The sequence below is a fragment of the Mustela nivalis genome (assembly GCF_964662115.1).
Source record: "Mustela nivalis genome assembly, chromosome: 9".
Lineage (NCBI taxonomy): Eukaryota > Metazoa > Chordata > Mammalia > Carnivora > Mustelidae > Mustela > Mustela nivalis.
In genome coordinates, this window is record NC_139028.1 from 89476913 (window position 1) to 89500235 (window position 23323).

The 23323-nt window shown below is 35.0% G+C and overlaps 1 protein-coding gene across 3 annotated transcripts in view; it reads right to left on the reverse strand.

Annotated features, from left to right (window-relative positions):
• The window catches only part of LOC309873363 (doublecortin domain-containing protein 1-like), a 232498-nt gene extending 210104 nt beyond the window's left edge, over window positions 1-22394 (reverse strand). For all 3 annotated transcript variants that reach the window (XR_014316312.1, XM_082748858.1, XM_082748857.1), the window contains exons 1-4: window positions 22279-22394; window positions 15357-15417; window positions 4231-4365; window positions 3676-3833 (exon numbers count right to left, since the gene is read on the reverse strand). Coding sequence is in view for 2 of the 3 variants with exons in the window: in XM_082748858.1 (XP_082604984.1) it covers window positions 3676-3833; window positions 4231-4365; window positions 15357-15417; window positions 22279-22391 (467 nt within the window). In the remaining variant the exon portion in view is untranslated. The remainder of the gene's footprint in view (window positions 1-3675; window positions 3834-4230; window positions 4366-15356; window positions 15418-22278) is intronic.
• Between the last annotated feature and the right edge of the window lie 929 nt (window positions 22395-23323).

Here is a 23323-nt window from a genome sequence, read left to right on the forward strand (position 1 = left end):
TACACATAAAATTTTAGTGATAAAGTGACTATTCAATATGACAACATTCTGTTATAAAATCATTGGAATAACTACTATTAGGAATGAAGAATAAAACAGTGGTTAAGAGCATGGTCTATAGATCCAAATGGTTGTGGGTTTGAATCCCATCTCTCCCAGCTCCAGCGGTATAACTGGGCACATTACAAAATCAGTCTGAGCCTCAGTTGCTGTATCTTTATGAATTTTAAGAGTCCCTCCACCTTCAGATTATTGTGATAGTAATTAAATTTACTACATTGTTATAAGAATAAATACTTTCACTAGCAGTTGACACATGGTAAGTATTCAACAAATGACAGCTGTTAGTTACCTATCACTATATTTAGTAGATACAAAGCTGAACTGAACCACCATTCAAAGTGGGAAATACCTTGGCTAATCATGACAGGTTATAGTCACCTTATTAGAAAAAGATTTTTAAAAATCTCTAATCCATTCAAGTGCAAGCTTTGTAAATCAGTAAATCTAGGTGGTTGGATTCAACAAGAAATGGGTTTACAGTCTCCTTTTGTATTTTCAACTTCTTATGTAGTCATCACTGTAAGCTGCATATATTGACATATCTATTATTATTCCCTTTCTAAACTGTTCCACTTTATTTAAAGGTCCCTCTCCAAGATATCCAGTCAAAGTAATAGGTCCCATTTGAAAGGCTAAAGATTTGGAATAATCACTAAGACAAGAACATGAATGGTTAGGCAGAATAATGTAGAGGTTAAGTAAAAGACTTTGGGCTCAGATAGGCCTGCCTTAAATTACTACCTGGAAGGCCTTTAGTGAAGTAACTTAATCTCTCTGTGCCTCAATTTCCTTATCAGTAAAAAAGAGATGAATACCTCTGTTTTACATACTGCATAGGCTATTGGGCAATAATGCACATAAAGCACTTAAGCAAAGTTAGTATATGTTATTAAAAATGAATGTTGTCTTTCATTTTCACATATTTATATGCCACTAACTACCAATCTTTCTGTCTTTCCCCAAATTTGGCAACTTGTGGTTCTCTCCTTCAATGGCTACTGCTAAGGAAATACAAACATGTATATCTCTATATCGTTTATTTTTTTCAACTATATGTTCTTTCTCCAGATTATTTGCTCATTAATGGCTTTTATTCTAAAATTCCATTTCTTTCTCCAATTTCTACAACTCAGATCATTTCACAGTATTCTTTTATTTTTATAATGAATTTATTCTATATTTTTAAAAATTATCATTGATAAAGGCAAGAAAATGTAAAGTCCTCTCTTAAAGCTGTGATAATATAATGCACCAATTATCTTATATTTGGACTGCCTGTAAACCTAACAAGACAACCTAAGGTTCAAAGTAATCAATATGCCAAATTCAGTACCATGTTCTAATTTTGCCCAACAATTCCTTCCAAAATGGGAGGAAAGTAATTGCTCTAAGTACTTACTCTCTACTCAAAATAACTTTGTTAAGGAACAGAAAGAAGGAGAGAAACTGAAATTACCTCTATTATGGTAAATTGTGGGGGTGGAGAGGAGAATGAGGATAAATCCCTGTGGGTTGTAGAAAAAAAGAGGACTAGAGAGTTGCTGTCGCCTGAGACACAAATCCTGAGGGATGGATGCTCACTAAGATAAGGGCCCTGGGAATTTTCTTCTGAAATAAAATCCCAAACATATTCAATCCCTATTGATTAAAAAATCACAAATCTAACTGCAACCTCTATTAAAAACTATTTTCGACTCTACTTGCTTTTAGCACATTTTCACAGACTACTCATTGAGTGCTTACCACATTCCTGGAAATTTAAAGACCTGCAATTCTAACAACTCAAACGAGTATTATGTTATGTTAACTGATGTTAACTGCTTTGTTGCTTGTTTTTCTGTTTGTATTCTGGAGACTTTTTTGGCTTGCCTAATACAATATGCCTTTCTCCCAATATTCCATCTTCAGACTGTACTGCTTCAGGGCAGATACAATCACAAAATACAGAAGACAAATTCCTCAACCTCCCCATGCCCTTGACCCTCAGAGAAAATACTTCCAGGATGGGGAAGGAGGGAGTCATAGAGAATTAGGTGAGTTATCACTGGATTCCCTGTACACTGACTACCCCCCTACCCTAGCCTGTACCTCCTGGGACCAGGGCCAGCAGGAGACAAAAATGGAAGTTCCATACAGGTTTCAGAAATGGGGAAGCAGCAGGAACCCGTGCCTCCTTGAGTAGTACCCAGGATAATGACAAGCCCCCTCATGCTCTCAAAAAGCGTAGAGTAGAAATGGCTGCCTAGTGAGTCTAGGAAGGCCAACAACAGTCTCATAAAACTATATTTGTTTCCCTGTGGTCCAGTTTTCCCTGAATTCCTGTTTTACGTGAAAACTTCAAAGACTGCTCCCAAGGGCCTTCCATTCTAGTGACCTGAACAGAAAGGACTAGCTGGACTGCTGTGGCTTTGTGGCCCTGTTGTGGGGTGTCAGAGAGTTGAGAATCTTATATATGATTAAAAAGTAAGTAGCAGGAAAGGAAACTAGAACTTAAGTTTTTGTACAGGCCTGGGATATTCTCAGACTATGATACAGCAAGGTACTAAATTTGTTCTTTTGTTCATCTGTGCCCTATCTTACTCAAAATAATGAAACCAAAGTGAGGTTTAGAAAACAGACAATAAATTGAAAAGTCACTTTTGTTAAGAGGAAAAGAAAACGTTTCCCTCCTGTTAAAATCTCAGGCAGGAATATATAATTTAAGAATTTAAGAGCTTTTAATTGAAATAAAAGCTGTTACATTGTGTACCTTAAACTTACACAATGTTTATATGTCAACTCTATCTCTATAAACCTGGAAAGGTTCTTAAAAAAGAAATTAAAAGTTGTCATTTTTTTCTTTCTCAATGCAACTGACATTTCTATCTATAGTTAGAATATTTAAAGTTAGGAATTCTCTTGAGCATTAGAAAGTACAGTATGAATCATATTACTCCTTTAAGAGTACTTCAGTCAATAGTTAACTGCCAAAAATTACAATACTAAAATTAAAATTTGTAATGTCATTTTGTGATTTATAACATCAAACCAAACAAAATAACACTACTACTAATAATAAACATACCTTTAATTTTCCAATTAAATAATGAGGATCAGAGAAATAGTTTCTATTTTCCAGCCAAGAGTGATTTTCATTTGGTTAGCAAACCACTGGTTAGTCTTATTCTATAGAAATTACATCAATTTTTAAAATTATCACTTCTAAAGACCATCCAATGTGCATTTATCCTCAGGCCTAAATATAATAATCTTGCCACAAAACACAAAAAGGATTGTCTATATGGGTCTGATGTTCTTAAAGATCTCTTGGTATTTTCACAATTGGATACATGTTCAGTATCACTTTACTTACGTTATTTCAGAGCATTTTAGTGAGAACCCAGGAGAACAGCCCTTCTGAGTACACTTAAAACAATATCATACATCAAACTTTAATGAAATACACATAAATGTCACCTCTCTTCATCAAATGTGACCCGAAAACGACAGTGCTTGCAAGCCAAAGGGCTTTTGAGATATTTCAATAATCTTCAAGAAATCAATCTTACATGAAACTGAAGGAAAACATCGAATGTCATTGAGCAATAAAGCTCCATTCTGTCAGTGCCCTACCTCTGAGCAGAAGCCTTAGGATGTTTCTCTTCCAGTTTCCTCACCAGTGCCACTGTCAGCTGCCTTGTCTCCCCAAGAGGAACTTCTGGCATTAAATGGGTGTCTGAAGGCTCTGGCAGTTCCTTCAGACCAGGGATGCTAGCACATTCTTGTAGAACCTAAGAAATGAAATATAACAATACTGTACCTAATTTCATTGAGTGGATATATCTAAGCTACATATGCCTCAAATATAACATTACATTTTTCAGGCTTCCTCCAGTCTTCCTCCTTTGGCACAGAAATCATTTGTATGTGACCAGACGAAAAGCCATCAGTCCTAACAAAAGCTACAAGGTCATCCACTATTTAATAAAATAATGTTTATATGAGTATATATAGATGTTTACATAAATATAAATGTGCATACAGATATTTATATTATGTGTATGATTTTAAACAGTATCGTTAAGATGTGAATTTGTGCTTGTCTCTTGAAAACAACTTGAACATTTTCTTTTTCAAAATACATTTTAGAGATCTATTTCTGTCTTGCCTCTGGCTCACTACACTGACCTCTTCTGCTAAGCTGCTACCATGTTCCTGATGAGTTGTAGTCCGGGCACCACGGTGAATGTGATACTCTGTCTGAGTCATATCCACTTGTGCGGTGAGCTCCTCTAGGTAGGTCAGAACAAACTGTGGATAAACCTGTAGGAAAGGAAAAAAAAAAAATAGAAGTATACTAGCCTTGTAAGTAACAGCCAATAATCTATACAACGGGAAGGATGGGAGGATAAATTAAATTCATAGCAAAAAGATCTGACTACTAAAATACACCTTGTTATCTATTTCAGATCAAAATCAAGCCAAATAACTTTAATATCGGGATTTTCAGTTAGTTGTTTAATCCGATGAAGTTTAACTAGATTGCTAATCTTCACTCTTAGATAGATGATAATATTAAAATACAAAAGCCATCTAATGTAATAATAATAGTATCTAAGATTTATAGTTATTTTCACATACAATGTGCAATTGTTGTATTGTCTTGGAATAGTCCATTCTGCTCTAGAAGACAAGAAAACAAATGGGATGGGTGAAATTCATTAGCTGTATTAACCATAAATAAGTAAGTTAGTAAACTGAGGAGTATCAGACACAAAGTAGAGAACATAAATCTATGAACACAGATAGAAAGGGGGGGGCAAAAACAAGCATTTAATAGTCATGATTTGCTAAATAACAAATGAACAACAGATACCTATGGCACACGGGTATAAATGAAGCACCTGAGACACACAATAATTGTGAGATCTTTAATTGGCCACCTATTGCCGACTCTGATTTTGGATTTTCAGCCAAATAAAATGCATAGCTGCCCATCAGGCTAAACGCGGAGCGTAGCTATTGTCCAAGTATACTAGCCAACAAGCTCTCTTACGGAGCAAGTATGTGTTGTTTCCTCAGACACCTTTAATATGTTAGGCTCCCTTGTTCAAATTTCCACTCTGGTCCTTGTAACCACATCATCAGCAGGGAAGGCTGATACAACAGAGAGGGGATATATCAACTTTGCAGAGATTCAGGTATTATGACTCCTTAACACACACCTTAAGTGTGTTTACCTAGCCCACCTCTCTTCCTATATATTTTGCATCATATTTGCAATTGATTGAATAAACTGTGATCTGAACATTTTATTTGGCCTGTGCACCTTTCTGTTCCATGAAATCTATGATAGCCTATCTAGGAGCTTACTTGGAGACTACTATTGCATCAGAGCAATTTCCACATAAAAATATATTTACATTTTAATCCTTGCTACAGCCCTTTGAAATGGGTACTATTATTTTGCCCATTTTAAAGATAAAGAAACAGACAATGGGAGGATAAGAAGCTTGCTTACTAGCCCATAAAACTTAGACGCCCTGCCTCAAGTATCATATAAACTTCTTTTTTGAAGTGTAGAACGAAAGTTTCTACCAAAAAAAAAAAAAAGAGAGAGAGAGAGAGAAGAGATGTTCAGGGGGTAATCAAAAGGCACTAAAATCCTTATATTGCTCTGGAAAAAGAGCTAGTGAATAACCTTAAACTTTTTTTTAGAAACTGTATAAGTAAATATACATGTTAAAAGTGTAAGGGGCTCCAGAACCTTAAATGCATATTACTCAGTGAAAGAAGCCAACCTGAAAAGGCTACATATTATATGATTCCAAATACATGACATTCTGTAAAAGGCAAAACTGTAGACATAGAAAAAAAAAAAAAAAGGCAATTGCCAGGGGTTAGGAGGAAGAAAAAAATGAATAGGCAGAGCACACAGAATTTTTAGGGCAGTGAAACAATTCTGCATGATACTATAATGGTGAAAGAATGTCATTATACATTTATTCAAACCCAAATATATAACACTATGAGTGAATCCTAATGTAAACTATGGATTTGGGGTCATAATGTGTCAATGTAGATTCATCAACTGTAACAAATAACTACTCTATGGGGCATGTCAATAATGGGTGAGGTTTGTACATGTGTAGGGAAATGGGGTATATGAGAACTCTTTTTTCCACTCTATTTTGCTATGAATGTAGAGCTGCTCTAATAAATGAAGTCTATTTTAAAAAATGTAAAGAACTTCACCAAAAGCACATGTGACAAAAGAAAAATAGTTAAATTATACTACATCAAATTTTAAAACTTTTGTGCTACAATGTCATCAAAAAATAAAAAGGCAACCGACAAAATGGGAGAAAATATTTGCAAATCATGTCTGTTAAAAAGGATGTGTATACTGAATTTGTAAAGAACTCTTGAAATTCAATAATAAAAACATAAATAACCCAATTAAAAAATTAGCAAAGAATCTGGGTAGAAGATAGTTCTCCAAAGAGGGTATACAGATGGCCAACAAACACATGTAAATGACATGGCTCTGACTGTGACAGTTGTAAATCCCTTGTTTTCACGCTTAGCGTCCTCTAACAGGTAAAGATATTTTATCTAAGTTTACTTCGGAGGCATGTTTCCCTCTTATTGGAAGAAGGCATACTTGGAACATGGGAGACTTCCATATTTATCCAATGAGATGGATGAGGCCATACCCTAAAGATAGAGCCATGATATATCTGAATATTCTGCTAGACATAGCAGCAGCAAAGACCAAAACAAGAGAAAAAAAAAAAAAAAAGCCATGGGCTTTGCTTCTTAGAGTAAACAGTCTAACTAAGGTGGCAAACATACACAAGCAACACAGAGTGACAAGTTCTATTTTTCATCCTCCCACCACGTATTTGGATTGATTTACAAATTGTCCTGGCATTTTCCCTTTGGAATCATTCTAAACTATTTCTACTCCAGGTAATGACTATTCTAACATTTTGATACCAAAGTTCTTCAACATTCTCTACTCTAAGAACCAAATTATCTTGATCTCTAACCAGGCACCTACCAATTCAATACTCAGACCACCAAAATAAACAACTTCCTCCTCCAAAATCTGGAATTCTAATCTTCTCTTCTAGGGAGTCATCAGCCTAATCTTTGGACTTTTGCTTCCTTCCAGTGCATCTGCACATCATTCCAAATTGATATCTAATGTCTTAACCCTCGTTATTTCTCAAGCCCCTCGGCCCTTTGGGCTTCATTGTATTCTTCTCATTTGACTGCACTTTTAGCCACAGTTTTATTAAACTGAAGATAGTTTAATAATTTGTATAACAATAATTGGATAAAAATAATGTATTTACTAAAACATCTTTGATCACATCATTCCCACTTTAAAAGCTTTAACTAATACTCCCAGTACACACTGATTAACAGTACTGTATTATTCTAGTTTCAAATTCCAGCTGTGCCATTTTCCAGCTTTGGGTGTTAAGTTCTACTCTCTTGAGGGAGAAGTTTTCTATGAAAACTAAGAATCTTCTTGAAATCTCATGCTGACCAATATTACCCTCAGGATACAGTGATAACTCTCTGGTTGCTAAAAGGGATCTCATTTCCTTGTGATATTTTCCCAACCATAGGTACATTAGAAAGTCCACATATTTGACTGAACCGGGGACTCCATAAGAAGACTCCTATCCTCATGAAAAATGCAGCAAGCAGGTCTGCAGAATCTCTCCTAGAATATTTTTTTTTAAAGATTTTATTTATTCATTTGACAGCGAGAAATCACAAGTAGATGGAGAGGCAGGCAGAGAGAGAGAGAGAGGGAAGCAGGCTCCCCGCTGAGCAGAGAGCCCGATGTGGGACTCGATCCCAGGACCCTGAGATCATGACCCGAGCCGAAGGCAGCGGCCCAACCCACTGAGCCACCCAGGCGCCCCTCTCCTAGAATATTTTAAACTCTAGATGATCTATCTCCTCCTGGTCAGTACATGATCAGGCATATTTTTAAAAAGTGATTCTTTTTTTCTGATTACAAATGCTTTTTACAGAAAACTTAGAAAATACAGAGAAATTTAAAGGACATAATTATTCATCTCCCTACTACCTGTTTTATGTAGAAATTTCCAGTTTTGCTTCTACACACAGACAATACAGTATAAATAAATGTTTTATCTGATTTTTCTCTATCACATTAGCATTTTCCTCTGTCATCATCAATTATTCTACATTACTTATAATATCAGCATATAGTATAATAATAAATATATACCATTTTTATACAATCTCACTGTTGATTGCTTCACCTGTTTTCAATTTTCACTATTACAAAGCTCTAATAAAAACCCTTAAAGATACATTATAGTACATACTATTAATTCCTTCAGGTAAGTTGCTGTAACTGTAATTTCTGAATCAAAAGGGATATGTATTTTTATAGATTTTGATAAATATTGCTAAACTGACCCTCAGAAATATTATCCTGATCTCCTAGATAGCACCCAATGTTCCCTACCTCCTAGTATTCATACCCTTGTCTGGTCCCTCCTATATTATAGCAGGATTGATATATGTGGCCCAATGTGATGCCAGAAGTGTTGTTACATCACTTCTGAGATTAGGTTATGAGAGACCCTGTAGCTTCCATTTTGTTTTCCTGTTACATGGGAAATCTGCTTCTAAGCATACTTACATTGCTGTTGACAAGAGGCTTCAGTTCCTTGGTATATGGGTATATTTATACATAATAAACAGAATGTTACCCACCCATCAGAAGGGGTGAATACTCACTATTTACATTGGCGTGGATAGAAATAAGTCAATCAGAGAAAGACATTTATGGTATGGTTTCACTCATATGTGAAATGTTAAGGAACAGCTCAGAGGATCATAGGGGAAGGGAGGGAAAACTGAATGGGAAGCGATCAGAGAGGGAGACAAACCATGAGAGACTCTTGACTATAAGAAACAAATTGAAGGTTGCTGGAAGGGAAGTCGGGGAGGGAATGTGGTAATCAGATGATGGGCATTAGGGAGGGCATGTGATGTGATGAGCGCTGGGTGTTAAATACAACTGATGAATCATGGAACTCTACATCTGAAACTCTACATCTGAAACTAATGAAGTGCTATATGTAGGCTAATTGAACTTAAATTAAAAAAAATAAAAGCACATCTTTGATCCTAATCAAATCTCAGATGGCTGCAGTCCTTGCAGACATCTTGACTGCAACCTCAAAAAAGACGTTGAGTCAGAACTATCCAGCTAATCCACTCCCAGATCCCTGGACAACAGAAACTGAGATAATAAATATCTGTTGTTCTAAGTCACTAAGTTTGAAGGTAATTTGTTACACAGCAATAGATAATACAAACAAAATACCAAAGAAAAACAAACCCACAAATATAAATACAAAAAAAGGAAATGTACATGTTTGTTTTCTCACACTTTCATCAACATTGGATATTCCTAGTTTTATATCTACTGATATTTAACAGGAAGAAAATAATGTCTCATTATTTTACATTTCTTTAATTTCTAGGGAGGCTGAATTTTTTTATTTGGTTTGGCTCTTCTAATTTTTCTTTTGTCATGTATTTCCTTTTCACATCCTTTACCTATATTTCTATTGAAATGTTTATCCTTTTCTACTGCTTTATCAAGTTTATTATATATTAAGTGTACTACCCTATCTCTGACATTTATATTGCAAAGATTTTCCCTGTTTGTCATATTTCTCTATTTGCTCTTCCCTATGCTATTTAAGATTAAGGAGTTTACAAAATTTTATATACTCAAAGTCATTAATGATTAGTCATTTTCCTTATGGATTCTATGTTCTATGAAAATATAGACATTAAGACATTAAATATGTCTACATACTTAGTAAGTAAGTAAGTAGACATTAAGATGTCTACTCACCAATAGTCTGAGTTAGATGCTTTGGGGATTTTTCTTCTTTTATTTTTAAATAAAATTAACATATAGTATATTATCAGTTTCTGAGGTAGAGTTCAGTGATTCATCAGTCTTATAAATACCCAGTGGTCATTGTATCACATTCCCTCATTAAAGTCTATTACCCCATCAACCCACCCCTGACCCCTCCAAGCAAGCCTCAGCTTGTTTCCTATGATTAAGAGTCTCTTATCTCTCCCTCTCTGATTTCATCTTTTGTTTTTCCCTCCCTTCCCCTATGATCTTCTATTTTGTTTCTTTAATCCCACATATGAGTGAGAAGATATAATTGTCTTTCATTGACTTATTTCACTTAGCATAATACCTTCTACTTCCATCCACATTGTTGCAAATGGCAATACTTCATTTTTGATGGCTGAGTAGTATTCCTGTGTGTGTGTGTGTACCACATTTTCTTTATCCATTCATCTGTTGATGGACATCTGGGCTCTTTTTGTAGTTTGGTTATTGTAGACATTGCTGATATAAACACTGGGGTGCAGGTGCCCCTTTTGATCACCACAGTTGTACCTTGAAGTGCAATTGCTGGGTTTATAACCCAGCATCAGGGTAGCTCTATTTTCAGCTTTTTGAGGAATCTCCATACTATGTTCCAGAGTGACTGCACCAGCTTGCATTTCTGACAGAAGTGCAAGAGGGTTCCCCTTTCTCTGCATCCTCGCCAACATCTGTCATTCCCTGACTTGTTAATTTTAACCATTCTGACTGGTGTATAATGATATCTCATTGTGGTTTTGATTTGTATTTCGCTGATGCCAAGTAATGTCGAGAGCTTTTTCATGTGTTGGCCATTTGAATGTCTTCTTTGCAGAAATGTCTGTTCATATCTTCTGCCAATTTGTTCTTTGGGTGTTGAGTTTGGTAAGTTCTTTATAGATTTTGGATACTAGATCTTTATCTGATGAGACATTTACAAATATCTTCTCCCATTCTATCAGTTGTCTTTTGGTTTTGTCGACTGTTTCCTTTGCTGTGCATAAGGTTTTTCTTTCCTTCATGAAGTCCCAATAGTTCATTTTTGCCCTTACTTCCCTTGCCTTTGGCAATGTTTCTAGGAAGAATCTGCTGCAGTTGAGGTCGAAGAAGTTGCTGCCTGTGTTCTCCTCAAGTATTTTGATGACTTCCTGTCTCTCATTGAGGTCTTTCATCCATTTTGAGTCTGGTTTTGTGTGTGGTATAAGGAAATTGTCCAGTTTCATTTTTCTGCATGTGGCTGTCCAATTTTCCAATACCATTTGTTGAAGAGACTTTTTTCCCATTGGACATTGTTTCCTGCTTTGTCCAGGATTAGTTGACCATAGAGTTGAGGGTCCATTTCTGGGCTCTCTGTTCTGTTCCACTGATGTATGTGTCTGTTTTTACGTCAGTACCACACTGCCTTGATGACTATAGCTTTGTAATAAAGCTTGAAGTCTGGAATTGCGATGCCACAAGCTTTGGTTTTCATTTTTGCTATTCAGGGTCTTTTCTGGTTCCGTACAAATTTTAGGATTATTTGTTCCACCTTCATGAGAAAAGTTGATGGTATTTTGATAGGGATTGCATTGAATGTATAGATTGCTCTAGGCAGCATAGAGATTTTAACAACATTCATTCTTCCAATCCATAAGCATGGAACATTTTTCTATTTCTGTGTCTTCCTTGATTTCTTTTTTTTTAAGATTTTATTTATTTGAGAGATTAAGAGAGAGAGCAGGAATGGAAGTGGGGAGGGTAGAGAAAGAGGGAGAAGAAGACTCCCACTGAGCAGGGAGTCCAATGTAGGGCTCCATCCCAAGACCCTGAAATCATGACCTGAGGTGAAGACAGATGCTTAACTGACTGAGCCACCCAGGTACTTCCCTTCCTCAATTTCTTTCATGAGCTTTCTGTAGCTTTTTGACGTCAGGTCCTTTGCCTCTTTGGTTAGGTTTATGCCTAGGTATCTTGTGATTTTTGGTGCAATTGTAAATGAGATCAACTCCTTATTTTCTCTTTCTTCTGTCTCTTTGTTAGTGTGTAGAAATGCAACTGATTTCTGTGCTGGGTTAGATGCTTTAATCCAGACTTTCTTCTACATATTTTTATGGTTCTGTGTTAAGGTTTAAATCTTATTTTTTAAGGATTTTATTTACTTATTTATTAATTTATGTATTTAAACCATAAAGTTTAAATATTTAATTTAGATGGAACTGGTGGATTGTATAAAGGAAGTAATCTAACCTTATCTTTTTAAAATGAATAGAGAAATAGTTAACCTTAAAATCAAGCCAAATAAAAGAAACAAAACTTAGTCAAATAAAAACAACATAACAAAATGCAATACTTAAATATTTAAATAATTTAAATTTGTTCATTATTATTATTATTATTATTATCATTAATAACTACAAAGTACCAATTAGCTAGACTCAATATGCCAGAATCTATTGGTAGGTCAGAATCTGTGTTAAATACCCAAAATGTTAGTACTAATGTCTCCCTTTTGCTGATAAATGATGTGAATCTTGCAATAGGCCAAATGATTTGGATAAAACCACACAACCAATAAGTGGTAGAACCAAGATTAGTTATTAATATCCTAAACTAATTCTGTCTTTTTTAAACAAATGTAATGAGCTCCATTTATGATCCAGCTACAAATAATTATCAAGTTATTCTTCATTTTAGCCTTAACTAGATGGATATAATTTTGGATGTGACTAAATTTAGATCTAATAAAAATTTCGAAACCTCTAAAAGAATAAAATTCCTCATCAATAGTTTTTCTCTGTGAATTACAATAAAAAAATGAACAGCAATTTTGTTTGGGAATGGAATATTAAAATTTTTAGAATCAAAATCCTTTTAAAAATTATTGTGTTTGAAACACAAAAGTATGAATTATTTGCTAGCTACTGTTGGGAATGTACTATTGGGAATAATTAGGAAATTATAAATTGCAAGAAAGGTAGTAAAAATTATAGAGTAAAAGTGGATGTTTAGGACCTGAATTTGGGGAGAAAAAGAAGAAAATACACTTAAACCTTGGTTCTGCTCTTCTGTGTTTGTTGGTGGGAAGGGTAATACTTATACAGGACAGACTTGTGTTCTTGGATACCAGGAATCAGCTCTGTTTAGGTCTATTTCAGAATGAAGTCCACATGAACAGGTACAGGCCAAAGAGCTGGAAGAATATTTTAATGCAGTTTCAAAATTCTACTTCTAATGGGGTGCCTGGGTGACTCAGTCAGTTAAGCATTTGACTCTTGATTCTGGCTCAGGTCATGACCTCAGGGTCATGAAATTGAGCTCCATGTCAGGCTCCATACTGAGTGTAGGGCCTGCTTAAAATTCTCTCCTCTCTCTATCATTCTCCCTGCTCATGCACTCTCTCTGTCCCTCTTTCTCTCTAAAAAGAAAAATGGTACTTTTTATTTTTACCAAGATGTATAAGCAGTCTTGGTCTTTCTGTGACTTCCTCTCCACTAACCTAGAGCTTTTGGCCCAGGAATGTAGTAGAGTCAGAAACAGGACAAGAGGAAAGCTGCAGTGAACCTCAGAATGAAGCTGGATAACGGTTGTTTTAAAAATGTTTTGACATTTGATGCCTCTGTCAAATTCCCAGCCTAGAACCAGTGCTAAAACTATACAGTCCTGCCTAAGTTAGTGAGTAGACTGGAATTTTAGCCAGTGTACCAACAAAAAGCTACTCAAAGAAATGGTATTGTGTTAATTTTTAAATTTAAATTGTATTAAAGTTTCTAAATTTCTAAAACAGAGCAGGTCATGTCATTCCAGGACACTAGAGAAATAAAACTATTATTTTTAGCATTCAGGGTTCAATAAGGAGATATAAACACATAGTAATTTGAATAGGAAAAGTTTAATATAAATAATTAGTAGCAAAGGATTAGAGTGTTGGGAAATTGGCAAGTAAGAGTTAACAAGGACACTGAAGAATATGTGAATAGTAGGTACGGAGCAGCCAGTACTGCTAGGCCTGAGACAGAATGCTCAAAGAAGAGGCCTGACCCAAGGCTGAGATCCAAACCACATCAACAAGGGCACAGCCATGGCTCACTGGATGTTGAAGAAGTCCTTGAGGCAGTTCAACTCACAGGATTTACTATAAACCTGCCTTTGGAGCACCAGGAGAAGCTATCCATGGGGAGGGGCCAAGCTGGTGACATTCCACTATAAAGCCACTCACAAGGAACACGCTCAAGGAAACCATTCGTATGAAGGTGCCCTACACCAATACTCCACTCTGAAGCTCCCTGAGGTGGGTGCCTGGTGAAAAATTGTACATCTCGAGCTGAGAGGGACTACCTCAATAACTTCCATGTTCTGTGTTATGGGTTGAATTATGTCCCCCCCCAGAGTACATTGCTGGGTTGTATACACATGTTCAACTTCAGTAGTTATTGCCAGTTTTCCAAAGTGCCAATCTCCTCATTTTAATGACTGAGAAAACTTATGTAGGTATCACTTTGATATTTATCGCAGCATTACTCACAATAGCCAAGATATGGAAATGACCTAAGTGCCAGCTGATGAATGGATAAAGACGATGTGATATATACAATGGAATATTCATCAGCCATAACAGAGAAGGAAATCCTGCCATTTGCTATGACATGGATGGACCTTGAGAGCATTATGCTAAGTGAGATTAGTCAGACAAAAGACAAACACTGCATGATATCACTTATATGTGGAATCTAAAAGAGCTGAACTCATAGAAACAGAGAAAGGAATGTAGGTAATCAGGGGCTGATGAGGGAACTGAGATATTGTTGACTGGTGTAAATTGGCAACTATTAGATCAATGAGTCCTGGAGACCTACAGTATAGCATTGTGATTATAGTCAACAATGTATTACATACTCAAAAGTTTTTAAGAGAGCAAATCTTAATCTCCACAAAAAAAGACATAATTATATAATGTGGTAGAGGTGTTAGTGAATGCTATGATTTCATATTGCAATAGATAAAAATAACAAAGCAATATGCTGTATGTCTTCAATTTATACAATGTTATATATCAGTTATACCTCAATAAAAAGTATTTTAATTCAATTTAATGTAAAATTAATAGAAAGAAAGAAAAAACCGATGCCCTGAAATGCTAGACTGTATCATAGCAATTAATTGGAAAGAATTATTTTTGGTCTTGGAAAACTTGCATTTTAAAGTCAAACAAAACCCCACAGGAAAGTATTGAGTTAAATTAAGTTAAATTTTAAACTTCTGGGCACAGAGATATATTTGTGCAGCAAAAGCATTTCTTGCTCTCAACAATAAGAATACTTGTAAGAATCTAGGAACAGAAAAATATACAACTAAAAGCTATGACTTACAAAGTCCTTACCTTAGAATAAATGCAGCTGTCAGTTCCAAACACCCACTTTTGAGAATTATCTCCTTTATGTCTGTAATGAAAATGTAATTTAGAGACTGACAACTTTTTACCACACTGAAACATTTTCTAGGTTTCAAATGAAAGGATCATTTTCCATATCCTGGCAGGAGGAGAACTGCCCAGATTCTCCCAAGGATTCTACCATTCTATCATCATTGCTGCATCAGCAACTGAAGCCTTCCTTCCCTGAGACAACTGATTTCCTTGGTACCCAAAGTGGTGGTGGTGGTGGTGGTGGTGGTGGTATGTGTATTACACATGACAATAGTGATTAGGAGTTTTAGAGATTAAATAGAATCAATAAAAATAATATAGAAATTTCTGTCCCCAAAGAAGATCCTCTCTCTATGAGGCAAAAAGAGGCTTAATTAAGTATAAGGATTAAGAGGATAGGATGGAAAAGGATACCATGGAAAATTAGGAACCTTGGGCACCTGTTTCTGAGATGACCAGAAAATTTTATTACGGAATATCAGATTTTCTAAACCAAATATGAGTTAAAAAAAAAAAAAGAAGAAGAAAGAAAGAAAGAAAGAAAGAAAGAAAGAAAGAAAGAAAGAAAGAAAGAAAAGAAATAAAGAAAGAAAGAAAAACTAGAATGTGATTAACTTAATCATGCCTAAATTCACTAACCTTGTATTCACTAGTATTTAGAAACCTTACATAGATAGGACAAATGTATTAAATTAAGCGTAATAGTATGTTAAACACGATTTTTCCGACTGCCTCTGAATTTTGACAGAAACTTCAATGGTTGGTAATAAGAAATGTCAGGTAATGCTCTAGTCTAAAGTGAGGCACTTTCTGATCTGGGTAGAACATGTCAAGGCAGCAGTCCAAAACTGGCTGAGTGTGCATTAGCCTTTTACCCACATCCAGTTTATATTAGAAAATGTGAAGAATTCTTGGGCATGGTGAAATAGACACTTGATAATACTGTAGGTTTCCAAGCCCCTATCCTCAGAACTTTGATTCTGAAGGTCTGGACACCCTCCTCCCTTCTACATTAACGGGTATTGCAAGTGATTCTCATTGTTAAGAACCGTAGGGAATTTGGATGCATGTGGTCTACGGATCAGACTTTTAAAAACACTGAACTACAGTGATGAGAGCAATGGGGGAAGGAAAGACTACATACTTACTATGAAAGGAGAATTGATTTGGTGATTGAATAAATGGAATGCAGGTTAGAAACAGAAGGCAAGGATAAATTCCAGATGTCAAATTTGAGGAAAAAAGAAGGGAACATGACACTATCAAAAGAAAGTGAATTTAGAATGTAGAAGAGGAAGCAGGGATATGAGAAAACATGAATATTTAGGTAAAGTTTTTTTTTTTATGAAACATCTTTCAAGGTCTAAATGATCCTTAAGCTAAGAATCTTATTATCAGGCTTTAGACAAATATAATTGTTGCTCTATTTCAGCACTAGGTAGGATGGGGGAAGTATGAGGGGCAATAGTCCTTTTGGAGACCTTTTTATGTTGCAATTAATAAAGGAAAAGAAGAGTTTTAAAAATTTTTTTGACTAAGGGTCCTGAGCTAAAATGTATGATTTTGATGATGGAATTCATTATCCAAAACAAAAACAAATAGATTGAGAATTTGAAGGGAACTGAGATGAATGAAGTGCAATAAAGAGAGATGAAGTGAGCTGGTCAAAAATCAAAGAGCTAGGTAGTATCAAATAGATACTAGAACCCAGAGCACCTGCATTTCTGCATGTCTTCTCAATTAGATTGGAAAAGTATAGCACAAATTACTTCATGTTACTCGAAGATTGAAAATGGAATCAACAGTTTAGGCTCACTGGTTAGAATCTGATACATAATCTTAGTGACAACACACTTTAGTGTGAATATAGAATTTTTTATACAGTTGTGTTCATATAATCACTAAATATTCTCATACTATACAAATTCTCCTGAGGTACCAAAAAAGCTCATGTTTCAACCATTGGGTTGTCAATCCCAAGCTTGTAACTACACTCCTTTTAAAAATAATAATAGAATCACTGCTGTAATGCTTTGATGGAAGTGTGCTAGGTTTTGATAAAACTTAGATCATTTTAATGCAGAACAGCTATAACTCAGTACAACATTATTGCATATAGGCAATTCCTCCTGTTGCATAAATTATTGTGAGCATATTTCTTCAAGATAAATAAAGTGGGAAATGATAATTTTTTAAAGTGTAAGGCATCTGCAATGGGTAATTAATATACTAATGCTAACTGTCAAAAGCTATAAAATCCAGAATTTTGTCTTTTAATTGAATTATCGTGTTGACTAGAGGATGAATGTGATTATAAAAACATAAACTACATCTATTTCAGTTTTGATTTTCTGAATTTGTCGCATCTTTTCCCCAAATAGTGTTACAACAGGAAAGATGTTTACCAGATTGTCAACGGTATGAGGGCAGAAACCACATGTGTCCTAAGAGTTGATTACAGCGCCTATGATAGGAGATTAAAGATATCTTTGAATAAATAGATATGTGAATAAAATGTCAAAATGTTATCACCCTAGCCTAAGGCCGTTATGAAAAATGTTTTGAATTTAACACACGGCGGTTTAGGAGACATTCTTAGTGGGTAGCTAAAGAACATAAATTATACCTCGGTTAAGAAAATAAGAAATAATTCTGAAAGAAATGTAAATTTCCTAGCATTTCTCAAATTTTGTCATAGCTCAAATTCTGTTCAAGAATTGCCTTTTTGGAAATTTTGCAAACAGCATGCAGGAAATTTTGCAAACAGCATGCAGTTTCAAATCATATATAAGCCTTGTGAGCTTGCTAGTAATTTCTTTATCAGGAGTCTTTCTAAGCATTTATCTATAAACGTTACCTTTAAATTTTATTACCAAAGTTATAAAAAACAAGATTCTCATGTGGCATCTACACTAAGCAGGGGAGAAGATATCATTCTAAAATATAGTGACTTCTTTAAAAAATAAAATTGCACAAATATAAGTATATCTGTTTATTTTTAAAGATATTTTATCCGTAGAAAAATTAAACTTAGATCCAATATGCAATGATGTTTATATGGGACTGAATTAGAAAATAGCATATAATTTCCTCTTTTTGGTAAATAAGCAGCAAGCTAAAAAGATTTTTTATAGAGAAAAACAAAATTTAAAAATAGCAATAACAATATCAATAATGAAAGAAAGAGGAAAATGAAGAAGCAGTATTCCATCCAAGAATCAAAGTCATAAATAGCATAACATGTACTGGACTAAGTTCTGGATCTGGATCTGACATTAGCTAGATCAGATATATGACCTTTTTAGAACATTAAGTCTCTAGTGGACTTGGAATTTCTTATAAAGATATTGATATTATAATCACTATCGCAACTACCACCATCACCACTGCTACTACTTCTACTTGTAAAGAGGGGTTTAGAACAGATGCTCTTAAGAGTCCTTCCTTCTCTGAAAGCATAGGACTTCCAAGACCAGTTACATACTCTCTTTTTACAAGTAAGGAGAGAACTAACTGCCCTGGGAAGCTTGCTCATTGAGTATGCATATGCATTTTACTATTTCTATTGGGAATCTACAAAATATGTGTACACACACATACACACACACACACATGCACATACACACATTTTTTTAAATATGCCATTTATCAGACAGTAGAGACAATAAGGCAGCCCATAATGACAGTTCAGTTAAGGGAAATATCATTATATCATTATATTTATTATATTCATTATTTCCCAATTGACTATAAGGAGGACCATCATCATCATGCTTCACAATTACAAATCTGTTTTCCCAGACAGCTTCAGATACATCTGGCATCTTCCAATGCTACACAGACCAAAAGTAGGATCCATAAAAAAACAGAGGAAAGGGATCTCCCCTCCATGATTCTTAACACAGTAGGAATAGAGATAAGAAATTTGATCCATCAATCCAACTGTGAAGTTACATATAGACAATTTTCTGCTTGATATTGACATTTCTAATAGTGTTATCTGTGTGTTTGAATATTACTTAAATGTCCAATGCATGCCAAATGGTCTTTTCCGAAATGGGGCAATCTGTCATTCTGCTTTATTCTCTTAGCCTCCTAAACTTCAGACCTGACCAAAGAGATGATTTTCAGTCTCTCTAATTACCTAGTGATGTGCTGTCTATTTTCCCATCTATCTTTTTTGTCTCTGCACCTAGCACTACACAGCTACACTTGGTGGTTGTAGTTAATGGTGTCCTTAGAGCAGTGTTTAACCTACTCTAATCTAATGTTGGCAAGTTATCATTCTATTTCCAGCAAGATCTAAGTGGGGGAAAGAAAAAGGAGATGCAAAACACCATAACTGAAAAATTAACATTGAAATAAGACAGAAAATAAATAAATAAATATTTGTTGGGTGATTTCTACTTTGAAGGAAAAAAAAAAAAAGAAAGGCAGTAAAGATTATCAGACAGGGAATAGAAATGAATGAAGCAGGCTAAAGCTAGAATGAGGGCTACTATTGGGAACAGTAGAAAATAGAGCAAACCAGAGGATATATTCCCTCTAAACTGTTCCTGCCTCACTGGTAAAATGAGATGATGAGAGTTCAGTACTGCCCATTCTTCTGATTTTTTGCAAGGAAAGACAGAATTATGTAACTTTTGTGTAAAATCTCCCTATTTCTATAGGCTCACGACCAATTCAAAATATTATAAGAATGTGCAGGCTAAACAAAATCCATGGGCCCAGTTTTGTAGTCTCCATAATCTAACCTCCGTGTGTGGATGAATGGGGGTGCTGTCCTAATTAGATTGTGAATTTTACACTAAAAGCCAAATCCTACATATCCACATTCTTTACAACTGAAGCAAAATCAAGATTTAATTGGTGGCCTTATTAAAAGACTTTGATGCAACTGGTTTATCTATGAGATGTCCAAAATATCTTTTAGAAAGAAGCATTTTTTATTTTGAGGTTTATGATTTTTTAATTTTCTATGATTTTCAGATCACTTGGTAACGACATTGTTGGTCTGCCTTTCATCCACTCATAATCAGATGCATGTAACAGAAAAAGTATTAAATACACAAATATGTGCAAGCACTTGCTATACTGAATAAGAATGAGTGACACGAAATGAGACATAACCAAATAAATGAGGCATGATATGTTTACAAAATTCTCTGTGAGTTTTCAGGTTGCTACTTTAAGTGCTAGTTCTATTGTTTTTAGTATTTAAAAGACTATGTCTTGATTCATAGCTTTTGTTAAGATCGTATTACACTATTTAAGAGAAAAGGAAAAAATATTGTCTCTAGCAATTGTATGAGGATATTTATGTTATTTATAATAAAATATGGTTTTGTTTAAAAAAAAAATAAGACAAGGAGGCACTTCAGATACTCTTAGAGAAGATAAATATATTTGAAAAGTTCCAGAGGTGAGGTAAACTCTAAAAATTTTGGTCCCTACTGCTTTCTAAAAAACAAAAAGTAGTTTCACCGTTAGTAAGAACTTGTAGTTTTCCAAATTTTCTACTATTTGCTTCTACCTTACAACAGATTTTGTTTCTCAGATAAAAATCAAGTTGTATTAATATAAAATTACCTAGGGATCTTCCCTTTCCCCCTTGCCCCCCATCCTGTCTCTCTCCTTCTCTCCCTCTCCCTTCTTCCCTTCTTTCCTAAATTAAACAAAATCTTTCTTGTAAAATGGAGATTTTTTTTTCAAGTACAACTTACTACAGTGTTCTTTTTGTTTGTTTTGTTTTGTTTTGTTTTTTAATTATCATCTCTTTTCTAGCCCAAGCTTTTCTTTCTAAGCAGCAAGGACATCAAGTTTGTGGTTTCAGCCCCACTCAGTTCCATGATAATCCTGGCCAGATAATCCTGGCCAGAGCAGGAAATATACCTCAGCGGGCTCAGGCCAGATCAGCACTAATCTCAGGATCCTGTAAGACCAGGGAGAGCCATAGGCATGAAGAGTGTGCTCATCAAACTATAACCTTTCCAGAAACCTGCCATTTTGACCTAAACCACTGGTTAACTCTTCCACTGAGAGTGCTCTCCCCCCAACACTTCCCTCTAAAGTAAGCACTCAGTCCTTCCTTACCTATTTTTTGAGTTTTTTGTTTGTTCCCCTACTTTGTCTTTTTGTACTTTTTAAAACCAGCTTTTTTGAGAATACAATACTGTAAAATATTACACAACTGACAGGCACATATTTAAAAGTATAAAATTTGAGAAGTTTTGAAACATGTATAAACCTGTTAAACTATCAAAACAATCAAGATCATGAACATACCCATATCCATCTCTCCCCCCAAAAAATCATCCCAAAGTTTCCTTGTGCCCCTTTGTAATCTTGCTCTCCTATCCCTCCCCATCGTCGTATCTCCAGGCAAACACTAATCTGCTTTCTAGATTAGTTACCAAGTCAGCAAAAACAAACAGGAAGGAGACTTTTGATGCCTACATCTCATGTAGGGTCTCCTCAATTTTTGTCTCCTCAAATTTTCTTTCCCAGTTCAGTGTTTCCTATTTAGAATATTTTTAAAAGGTTAAGAATACACACAGAACATTAAATATTTAAATTAACCAAAATGCATATAAAGAAGTGAGTTCTAATAATTATAGACTAAAGCTGCAGCTTGTCTACAACATAGGTACATGTTGAACGCCAACATTTCACTTTCAAAAATACCTAAGAAATACTACCAAACTGACATACATTTTCAAGCTTATTTGTGGTTAGAAAATTAATATTGATATTATAGAGCACAAATTTAAACACTTAATGAATATTCCATCTCAGGTGGGAGGCATCGTGATTTGACTGCTCAGAAATCTTGAAATTAACATTAATTATTTTTAGCTAAATAGCTCATAAGCATTACCTTTTCTGTAGGATTAATGTATATCCTTCTAGTGATGTTCCCTCAGCAGCCTTGACTCTGATTGGGTGACCAATAGCTAGGCAGCCCTGCGTTATCGCCCGGCTCAAGATCATTCCAGCCTTCCAATGAATAGAGAGGGGAGAGAAAGGTCTAAATAAGTTAAAAGAACCAGAAAATTCAACAATGTGTCACAAATAGTGAGGTCATTATGCCTGGATAACCCCGGATATTAACAGTTGCTGAAAGTGAAACACTACCCACAACTTAGCAGTCAGTGAGCCCTGCTCAGAATCAGTGATCTTCTGTCCAACAAGGGTGGCATTTTACAGTTCAGCGCAAAATAAAACAGACCTTGATATCTTCATTTGTCCTTTTTTTTCTGTGCATATTTCACAGGGCAGTGATTTGGGGTCCATCATGTGTCACTTGTTATAGTTATAACTACAGAGCTTACTTGAAATATGTATGCACAGGGAAAAAAAAGTGCAGTGAACTGAAAAGACTGAAACAAATCCTTAACCTTCGTACCAGTTTAAAGTTTTATTCTGGGTCTAAATACCATGGGTTAAACATTTTAAGGTGGTTGTACACTGCTTTTGTTTTAAATGTTAGGATACTCTGATAAGGAAATTGGTTGGAATATTGTTTAAATGGCCAATTAACAATTTTTTTACTTAGGAAATCAACAACACATTTTAAATAAGCAACAACCACTGAAAAATTTATTTACACACACTGAAGATTTATGGCATGCGGAAGTGTCTATCCTAACAAGTAAAAATATTTATTTTGAAAAAAGGGAGAGAGCACTCAATCTAAAAAGAGTTTCAAAATTGTCTTCTTTTTAGCATGTAACTTTTATATCTCATGCTTTCACTGTGTGCTAAAGAAATATATGATAACTTGGGAAAGTATTTTTTTTAAATGTTGGTTCTAATAAGTACTGGATGGAATCTTCATTTGAACAAGCTTGTCTCTATAGCAAGAAAATTCCTTGGGGTGAGGATAAAAGGACATTTATCAAGCACTTTCTGTATACCAGATC